The sequence below is a fragment of the Poromitra crassiceps genome (genome assembly GCF_964638095.1).
Source record: "Poromitra crassiceps genome assembly, chromosome: 15".
Lineage (NCBI taxonomy): Eukaryota > Metazoa > Chordata > Actinopteri > Beryciformes > Melamphaidae > Poromitra > Poromitra crassiceps.
The window spans coordinates 17315608-17326321 of record NC_139634.1 but is presented as its reverse complement, the minus strand read 5'-3'; the positions used below and the strand labels follow the sequence as shown (position 1 = coordinate 17326321).

General features: G+C 43.0%; 2 protein-coding genes across 3 annotated transcripts; both read right to left on the bottom strand.

Moving 5' to 3' along the window:
• Positions 1-206: 206 nt before the first annotated feature.
• ran (RAN, member RAS oncogene family) lies at positions 207-4589 on the bottom strand. 2 transcript variants are annotated; one of them, XM_083651985.1, is made up of 7 exons: positions 4547-4589; positions 3510-3570; positions 3258-3342; positions 2268-2393; positions 1493-1680; positions 1133-1303; positions 207-918 (listed from the first exon to the last, which is right to left on the bottom strand). In XM_083651985.1, the coding sequence occupies exons 2-7, from the start codon at positions 3540-3542 to the stop codon at positions 874-876; spliced, it is 648 nt and encodes a 215-aa protein (XP_083508111.1). In that variant the 5' UTR covers positions 3543-3570; positions 4547-4589; the 3' UTR covers positions 207-873. The 2 variants fall into 2 exon arrangements, with proteins under 2 accessions (XP_083508111.1, XP_083508112.1); XM_083651986.1 differs by lacking the exon at positions 4547-4589 and adding an exon at positions 4462-4482.
• A 944-nt stretch (positions 4590-5533) lies between these two features.
• ndufs8b (NADH:ubiquinone oxidoreductase core subunit S8b) lies at positions 5534-9960 on the bottom strand. Its single transcript, XM_083652038.1, has 7 exons — positions 9955-9960; positions 9442-9501; positions 8991-9056; positions 8752-8841; positions 8449-8621; positions 8009-8137; positions 5534-6040 (listed from the first exon to the last, which is right to left on the bottom strand). The coding sequence occupies exons 2-7, from the start codon at positions 9482-9484 to the stop codon at positions 5909-5911; spliced, it is 633 nt and encodes a 210-aa protein (XP_083508164.1). The 5' UTR covers positions 9485-9501; positions 9955-9960; the 3' UTR covers positions 5534-5908.
• Between the last annotated feature and the right edge of the window lie 754 nt (positions 9961-10714).

Sequence of the window (10714 nt, the reverse complement as noted above, 5' to 3'; positions counted from 1 at the left end):
GCAGAGCCTTAGTTATGTAATTTTCTGTCTCCGGCACTCAGACATTTGATACGTGGCATGACTGACACCTGGCGGCCATTGGTTGGACCAGCAGGCCACAAATGTAAGACATTTTGTCTTAGTATGAATACATGATTCACTTTCATTGTACTTTACTTACACACTGACACTTGGATAAAATTCAAAATCTCTAGGGGTACAAAGCTCCATCATTCAGCTTTAATCTTATCTGGGTACATGTGGTCCACAGTACAGCCATTCTACATACAACCTATGCATTAATCCATAGATAACATTTCAGTGTCATTACATAAGACACAAACTCCTATACAGTACTGCAACAGCAGTGATTGGAAACAGCAGGTACCAGTTACCACAGCTATGTTAACAAGCTTCTCTAAACAGTTGACAATGGCACACAAAAACCAGGGACAACAAAAAGGGTTTGAAATTGGCCATTAGGAGCTACCCACACATCCAGCATCTCCAAACACACGGAAATTAATCCATAAACAAGGCCTGTTATATTGAGAATGTTTTTATTCAAAGTTTCCCCTTAGTGCTTCCAGTAAGCCTTACAACAGCATGTATCTGCGCTGGGTAAGTGCAGTGGAGGGTGCTCAATGATGAAGAGTAGCACGTCGCCATGCCAACAACAACACTAGGGTGGGCGTGTCTTATACAGTGAAATTATAACCACAACTTTTTTTCCACCAACTTTTCTTTCTTTCTTAGTTTTTAAAACACAAAACAAAAAAAGTTCAAAAATAAAAATAAATCTGCAACGGTCGGGATTTTACAGTAAGGGGGCAACAACTTCCTGTCCACGGTGTGGGGGGGAGGGTGGAGGTAGAGGGGACGTCAGGTAACAGGTTAGAGGTCATCGTCTTCTTCTGGGAGCGCTGTTTGTGATGCAACCTGGAGAGGAGGAGAAGGGAAACAGACAAACATTAGAATACATTCAATAGCATTTGCCAACATGATAGACCAGCTACTCCATAGATCCAGACTTCACATCCACCTTTCTTGTTGTTATAAGGATGGAATATGCAGAGTAGGCAAAAGGGGCTGAAGTCTGCTTTGTACAGTCATCTGAGCAGATCAGATAAAGTAGCAGCTGGGTCACACTCACTTTAAGGTCTTCCTCGTACTGCGCAGCGAGGCTTGGGTCCATCTGGATCTCTGGGGGAGCGAGCGCAGGCATCTCCACAAACTCCAGGTTGGGGTCGCCGATCAACTTCCTCGCTAGCCACAGGAAGGGCTTCTCAAAGTTGTAGTTACTCTTGGCGGAAATGTCGTAGTACTGGGGACACAAGGGCAAAATATGGCAATTAACAAAGATATCTGAGCAGACCTGCCTAATAGACCCTTCTCACGGGGACAATGTTGTGTCGAAAAGGCAGGGTAAACACAGGTGCAAGCAAAACACTAATGAGGGTTTCCAACTTCCATGGTCTATACTTGCTTTTCCAGATTTAGTGGCATGTATTACCTGCAGGTTCTTCTTGCGGTGAAACACGATGCTCTTGGCTTTGACTTTTCTGTCTTTAATGTCCACCTTGTTGCCACACAGGACGATGGGAATGTTCTCACAGACACGGACAAGGTCACGATGCCAGTTGGGCACGTTCTTATAGGTGACTCTGGAGGTGACGTCAAACATGATGATGGCACACTGAGCTGTGGAGGAGAAAGAAGAGGATGATGGGAGTTCCCAAAGGGATAAGCAAATTGAACTAAAGGAATCAAATTGATCTAATAAACAGCTGGAACTACTAGTAGGGCTGCACGATATGAAGGGAAAAAAATATATTGATAGATATTGCGATTACAATATGCCATGCGATTTTAGTGGGAGTGCTAATTTATGCATTTCATTTTCAGTTAAAAATTAGATTTTTACTGTGTTCGCTTACGTCTGGAGAATATGATTTGTAGGCCAAGACATCTTTGTAGCACCACAATGCTTCAGTTTGTTGTGACACATTTTACCTTTGTCAAATTGCAGCTGCTCCTGCAATTTGGATACTTGGCCATATTGTGATTTCACAGCAATTCATTGTGCAGCCCTAGTGCTAAGACAAGGATTTAACCAAATGTGATCGATGTCACAAATTTGTTGTCCCTATCAAACATTAGCATTCTCCAAATTCAGATGGAAAGTCTATAGTAATTGGGCATCAAGCATTCTATTCAAAGTTACAGTAAACAAATTGTCACCCATTAAATCCAGTTATGATGAAAACCAGGCAGATGGCGAAGAGTACCTTGAATGTAGTAGCCGTCTCTGAGCCCTCCGAACTTCTCCTGTCCGGCTGTGTCCCACACATTGTATTTGATGGGTCCTCTGTTGGTGTGGAACACCAGTGGGTGCACCTCCACTCCAAGAGTGGCTAGATGAAAAGAAAAAGATGCATGAGGACAAGGACAAACAAAGTGAGTGAGTGTGTGTGTGTGTGGGGGGGGGGGGGGGGGGGGGGGGGGCATGCATTGTGGAGGAAGGAAATAAAGGGCAAGCAGAGAGACGTACACAAACAGGGAAGTGAAGAGGAAATAGCAAGAAATTAAAGAGGGGCACTTGGTCAACACATGGACAGTCTAACCAGATTAATCTGATGAGGTTTGTTGTTCTTCAACACTTTATTTTTGGATTAATGTTCCCATTTGCAAGGTAACACCGCATCATAATTAGATTGGCCAGAAAAGAAAATGGGAAATTCAATGGGGTGCATCCAATATGGCAGCAACATACATTTTGTCACAAATCACAAATTAATGCATAGAGGATGAAACTCATAATGTTGTAATTGCCAGTTACCCAGAGGTGTGTTGAGACCAATAACATCTGTGTCTGAATAACATGTTGGCAGGGATACAAACTCATAGAAAGTGAAAAGAATGACAGTTACCAGGGCAGGACAGACACAAAATGCATTCAGAAATCCATCCCACTTAAGAGTTGTATTTTGGGATGACAGGGTGATCGTTATCCCTGGTTAGATTTAAATCTGCATGTTCCAATTAGCCATTTCTACGACAACATTGTCAGTTAGATGCCCCAGTTAACTTACTCACTGATAAAATGCAATTTTTACAGAATGCCCCTGCAGCAAACTTGCTCCATATGCCAGGATGGCTAATTGCTGATGACTAAGCATGCTAAAGTTGAGATGGATGGTAGTGGCCTGGCCTGCCACTAATTCCTTGTTGTCAACAGCATACTGATGGGGCTTGATTCACAGGGGTAACAGACTCACCAACGTATTTCTTCTCAAACTCTCCTGTCAAGTGCCTCTTTACAAAAGTTGTCTTTCCCGTTCCTCCATCGCCTACCAACACCAGCTGTGAAGCAGAAGAGAAGGCAGTCAGATCAAACTGGCTGGTACTGGTTCTACACAAAGTTGCTGCTAGCTTAGCCAGCATGACGACTAGCTTTCTCCAAACGGACAAGGCATCGATTCACATACAGTATTATTATTCATGCAATATTAGCCAGTGCAAACACTTACCTTGAACTGGACTGATGGTTCGCTTTCTGCCATTGTCAAATCTGTGGTGGGTTCTGGTGATCTATTTGAAACAAGACAACGCGGAATGGTAAATGTTAACGTTATCCATCACCATATCTGGAAAGTTGTAACGTTGCTACAGACCCTGAGATAGTATTTTAGTACGTTAGCGTTAAGTATGTGATCCGATTTTGGAAACCTACGTTAACATGCAGCAAGAGTTTCGCCGCAGTTACGTTAACGTAAACGTTAACTTGATGGCTCCAACCAGCGTGCTTCTTTCGCTTTTGGGCGGTACATCTAGCTAGCAGCTAGGCAGTTCACGTTAGCCATAACAAATTCTAGCAATTTCTTTTCGAGCTAACAGTCGTCCGCGGAAGCTAACCCGACACTCTGCAAACAGGGTTTACATCGGTTATAACGTTACTTAAACTGCAATATAGCATATGCCAACGCAATGTAGATGTTACATTGGAGCTTAAATTAGTAGCAAAACACTGCAAGCTCACTTGTTAACCAGCTAGCGTTAACATCTGCTAACGCTAAATGCTAAGAGTTTGAGTGCGCCATAAGTACGCTACGCCGCGCGACCGCACTTTTTCTTGTTCGACTGTAACAATTAAACTGAAAACCATTTACTATGTTCCATGTCACAATTGTTCAATTTAAGCAAAAATAAGACTGTGTACACTAGGAAATGGTTTCGCGCATTTGAATTTCACTCTGATTCAAAAGTCAGAGTAAGATGAACGTTGAAAAGAACAATGCAGTGAAATGAGGTAAAGCTATGCTTGCTAGCCCGTTAGCTCAGACGGCATGGAAGCCATTCTTTTCACATAGCTAACGGGCTAGCTGTGAGTTAGCGATAAATCAATGGACAAATCTACATGATAACTTCACGTGTGGTGACACTTATAACGCCAGGTAGACCAAAAGCGCTTCTATGATATACCTTAGAGTTGGTTGTTTTCTAAATCCACTTTCCCGATAAGCACATTTGAGGATGGCACGGTATGAGGGAAAATGTAGAGACTCACCCGGTGTTGCTGCGAAGAGAGAAAGAGTAAATGGCTGCGTTCGCGGGAGATTCAGCGTGGACATATGAGTCAACTTCCGCCCTTGTCATGTGACCACCTCAGCGGCAAAAACGTTGCAGAGGTTTTCAAAAGTGGGAGGCGAGCCAGTGGGGCTCCAAACAGTTTCAGTGGAGGCTCAGTGAATGGAAGTGGAAAAAATATTAGATTAGTTATTACATTTACCTTAGTTAAACTTGGCTAGTGGGCGGGCGGTGGTGACTGTCACAATTGTGACATCATCAGTGATGTCACTTGAGCAATTGTGATGTCATCAGTGATGTCACTCGAGCAATTGTGCTGTCATCAGTGATGTCACTCGAGCAATTGTGATGTCATCAGTGATGTCACTTGGGCAATTGTGATGTCATCAGTGATGTCACTTGAGCAATTGTGATGTCATCAGTGATGTCACTCGAGCAATTGTGATATCATCAGTGATGTAATAAATCCTTCTTCTGTGGTGTTTTATGGCAGTTTGCATTTATCCAAATAAAACAAATTATTAAAAAAAAGTAAAAAAAAAACAAATACGGTAAATGCCTTCAGATATTTTTTTATGGTGTAGTCTGAAGTATGTCAACAGCAATATCACACTATTTTGGCTCAATTACCTACCTATGGGATCAAATAACATCATCATGACTCCATAGGCATCGAAAAATCTTGCGAAACTAAGCAAGTAAACTAAGGGGAGGCACCTTTTTCCAAACTTTGTCTGATGGGAAGCCCACAGTGTCAGACTTTGAAAACCCCTGTTTTAGTGCATTCACATTCATAGAACCTCCTTAATTTCACAGGCAGGCTGTCATCGTGTCAACATTTTTGCTTTGGAACTCAACATAAGTTAGGATTAAAGCATAGACAAACACACACGTCTTAGTCAGTTAAACACACGCACGCACGCACACACACACACACACACACACAAAACACATCTTTTACTTGATAATATGAAGACCTTTAATAGCCCAACATAACAAAAGTGCACTCTTTCAAAAATGTCCTGCATCACTTAGATGCTGTCAGTGCATCAGAAATGGTTTATCACAGGTTGCATAGGCTATGGGCCCACAATACAGATTATGTCAACATCAATAAAGCGCATTAAACAGATCATGCACAACAGTATTTGTACATTTGTATTTGTGCATGTTTTTATGATTTCCTGACGACAAGATGTACTGCCCTGCTCATAGGACTCACTGGAATATCTGTGAAGCTAGTGGATATATATATAGATATATATTAGAATCATATATATATAATTTGCAGGTCGGACACACCATCTCCAGAAGGCTGTTTACAGGTACAGCAGTCAGTTGTTTATCTGTACAAGTAGTCTGCCTGTATGTTGGCTGCTATCTCAGCCTCCCATCGGTCTCCATTGTTGAGCAGCTTCTCTTTGTTGTACAGCAGCTCCTCATGGGTCTCAGTGGAGAACTCAAAGTTTGGACCCTTAGGAAGCGATGGAGGGAAGGAGAGAAAACATAGACATTAAAGATCAAATTACATTGGATGCAATTACAGTTCAGTCTTTATTTCAGTCCTCTCTCACAAACAAACTGTACAACCTTGGCTGCACCCCGCACTCTGTCACTGGCTGTTAGATTTCCTCACTGGCAGACTGCAATCTGTCAGAATTGTAAATCTAACCTCAAACAGTGTGATGGTGAACAATATTTGAGGTTAGATTTCCAATTCTGTGTGTGGAGACTCTACACACACTATTCACCCAAAACAAAACTATTGACATTACAGTCATTGGTCTGATCACTGGGAGTGACTACCGTAAATGGCATCCAGCAGAGGAGAGAGGTTCCAGGCATGGTGACATGATGTGACAACAACCACCTCACTCTATGACCAAGGAGATAGTGGACATGAGGAAGGCGAGACTGAGGAAATTCGGCATGTCACAGAGGATTCTCAGCAGCTTCTGCACTTTGAAAGCATCTTGTCCTGCTGCATATCATTGTGTGGTATGGGAATAATAACACCACCATGGAGTACAAACGCCTGCAGCAGAGAGTGGTAAAAGACTGCTGAGAACTTGAAGTGAAGATCATCAGGGCACCCCTCTCTCTGCAGGACATCTACCACCGGAGAGTCCATATAATAGAAGAGCCTGTCCTACAGCATCATCAAAGACTCCACCCACCCCCAACACAAGTTTTTCCACACATAATGCCTTTGCCTTAAACCAGTAGTTCCCACTCCATGTACTCCTAGGGGTACATGGAGGTACTGCAGGGGGTACTTGAGAGAAAGAGGAAAATGTAAGACTAAATCATGAAAATAAATGAAGATGGAAATGAGTTTAATTACGAGTTGACAGTTCAGTGTGAATATCAGGCGAGGGAAAGATACTGAAGCCAAAAACCTTTCAGAACCACTGCCTTGACCCACTTCATTACACAGGAAGCTTCACTCTGAAAGCCCCCCCCACACTTCCTCCACCGTCCGCACACACACACTTTCTCTCTCTCTCTCTCTCTCTCTCTCTCTCTCTCTCTCTCAAACAGACACACACGCACACACCATACACACACTTTATTTACTGTATCTTCACAGTTTTGTTTTGGATGCTTTAACTCTTGTACCAGACATAAAACACACATGAGAGTGCTTCAAGGAACCTTTAGGGGTTCTTCAGATTGCAACCAAAGGAGAACCCCAGCATTTTCTTTGTGGAACCCCTTCATAAAGCTTTCAAGCTCTAACTTCTGAGGAATTGTATGCTTCTCTCTGCCTATGCTGCCATTTAAGGAAAGATAAGACACTGGGGTGAATTGGGGGGGGGGGGGGTGTTGGCTTGGTTGGTGAGACAAGGACGAGTGTCCTTGAGCATGTGCAGGCACTGATAGGCTGGGGTGGGAACATTATTTTATCAAATGTCATAATAGGACAGTTGTGCTTGAACATGGTCATATCTCCAACTGAACCCCGGCTGCTCGTTTTAACCACTGGAGGGCAAACTGAGCCAGGTTTAGTGAGATAAATTATGGTACCGGCACATTTGGGCTCAAATGCTGACAATGTGACCAGAGTTGTCATATTTCATAACTCCATAGTACGACTGTAGAATGTGTAAATACCACTTTAGAACTAATGTGAACATGTGTGGAGTTACAGGAGTTACCCTTGAAAAGAGCCCTAGTTGTTACAGTGTAGTGTGCTCAAGCATTTGCATGCACTGTACTAAACCAAATAAATACTGGACATGCAAATGTGAACATGATAGCACTCTTCTGATCAAAGAGCTTATTTGTCCAACAGTATTCTAAAAATATATGAAATACATCCCCTATAGATTTCAGGAGAAACACGAGGGGAAAAAAACAGCTTGACTTCCTCGCCATCGCCTTTTGTTTAATTCCATCCAGTCTCCCACACACGCATACCAGATCCACCTGTTCAGCTCACCTGGACAACGGCATCAACGGGACAGGCCTCCTGGCAGAAGCCGCAGTAGATGCACTTGGTCATGTCGATGTCGTAGCGCGTGGTTCTCCTGCTGCCGTCAGCGCGGGACTCTGCCTCGATGGTGATGGCCTGGGCAGACAGAGAGGAGAGGTGAAGTCAGCCATGCCAGACACGCATGGACTATTGCGCAGGTGTGGCTCTATTGAGATATGTAGGAACTGGTGTACTGAACTATTACAGTATACAGTGCATGTGTGCTGTTAATACTGTATTTTCATTCTAACACATATTACTACTAGCATTTAATTTGTAGCAGAATGTAGGAAGTAGGTATATAATGCTTAGTGGGAAAACTATTATATGCATGCATGAAGTATTATGCCACTATCACAACAGGTGTGTGTGTGTGTGTGTGTGTGTGTGTGTGTGTGTGTGTTCACCTGTGCAGGGCAGATGGCCTCACACAGCTTGCAGGCGATGCAGCGCTCCTCTCCGTTGGGGTAGCGGCGGAGGGCGTGCTCCCCACGGAAGCGGGGGGACAGGGGGCCCTTCTCAAACGGGTAGTTGATAGTGGCAGGCTCGCGGAAAAGGTAACTCATGGTCATCCCCAAACCTGGAGCAGGGTGTGTGTCGACAGAGTCACACAGATAACTGGACCATACCTCATGCATTGTGTGTGTGTGTGTGTGTGTGTGTGTGTGTGTGTGTGTGTGTGTGTGTGTGTGTGTGTGTGTGTGTGTGACCTCTGAAAAGCTCGGTCCAAAGCAAAGTCGTGGCGGCTCTGTCAGTGATGGACTTCATGTCTGTCGGCAGCTCCTGGGCATTCACATATTCTACAAGAATAAAGGTGGAGAGAGAGAGACAGAGAAGAGAGAAAGTATGGTCAGATGGTTTCAAACAGTGGTCACTCATGTGTCACTGTGTGCCTGGCTGTGCCACATACATACCGTATGAGCAGCTCTTGGTTTCGAGCGTGACTTACTGTAGGACTCTCTCAGCACACTGAGGCTGAACGGACGCACAAGGCCACGACCGAGTCCAGATGAGCCTAAGACACATCAAATATGGCTTCAGCTGAAATCATAAAGCCTGTCAGGAGGATCATATTGTGTAAATATTGTCTATGCAGTGATTCTCAACATTTTTATAGATATCAAGGACCTCAAATGTTGTCTCTCGGACTCAAATCTGAGAATATTTTTTATTGTCAGATAGCCTATGATTTTGTCCAGAATCCCATATCTATATCAGAATCAGAATCAGAATATTGCAGGTAGAGATAACAGTAAAGCTATGATAAAAAAGTCATTCTTCTACATTCTCTAAATGTATTGACTTCTTGTAAATTAAATACTCGTGAAGTTTAACAATTCATCAACTTGTTGGGGACCCCATGTTGAGAACCCCTGGTTTATAGGTTATAACGGACCGACCTGGTCTTGAGTAGCAGTGGAGTAGGCGCAGACTCAGAGACATCTCGGCAGCAGACTGGACTGGACAGACATATTTAGTGTGAGTCAGTACATAAACTGAAAGGCTAGACTGCACAGTAACTGAGGATTGAGGAAACCTACATTGTTGCAACCCTGTGACCAGGATGCTCTTCTCTGAGGGCGGGGGGGAGGGAGACTGAGCTGATTGAAAACCCGTTAGAAAAATGTGCGCTCCTCAGCGGTATTCACAAACTTGTTAGCCTACTGCCGCCTGTCTACTTGTAATTAACATACATAGGGCCTAATTAGTTATTTTCTCACAAACAACAGCCTTTGGATGACTAGTATGTGCTGAATGATAGCACCGAGTAGCGTGTCCTAAAATGACTCACCAATTTCAGTGTCATAACAAACTAGAGTGGCAGTCTTGAAGTTGCATAATCATAAAGCCTAAATTCATTTGTAACTTCTATAACAAGTCCGCCTTTTATCATCATCTTTCACTGGTCTTACCTCTTTCACAACTCTAGACGGCAGACACTGACAGCACCCTGAGCGGTGCTGCGTTCAGGTGCACCTCGTAAGCTGCTCCTCCTCTTTATTACGAAACTCGTAAATAGTGCTCATTCAACTCCCTTTGGTCGGAAACATAAACAAAACGGACACGGTAAATGCAGTGTCTGTGGTTGCTGCATTGTATTATTATTATTATTATTATTAGCAAACTGAAAACAGAAACATATAACTTTTTTCCACATAAGATGCCAAATAATAACACATCACACAAGTTGTTCTCCGTCCCATAAACGTAACATCTTGGCAATTAGAGTATCAAAGAAGATCCCGGACTTTTATTTCCCAGCAGTGTTTACCACTTTGTCAATAATCATCATTGTACGCACTTTCTATATACCCGCAGTAATTCCGGCAGCACTGAAGGCAGCACAAGAATTGAATAACATAACAAGATGCCTTGTTAAATAAAGACAAGCGTCATATTCAGTGGAGAGAAATTATTCAATATGTCTCCCTCACTCTTCATATGGCCTGCTCACTCTGGTGTAATGTAATTAGTGATGATTTATTGGGTATCACTTCCATCGGCTAATCATTGCACATAATAGTTATAATAAAAATAATAATATAATAATAAAACAAGTCAATTTTGTGGCTAAAAACAGACCATATTTTTTCACCATAATGAGTACATGCATCTATTACCCTGTTAAAAGGATGGACAGAGAGTGAGACACATGCATGCACAGAATGAGAG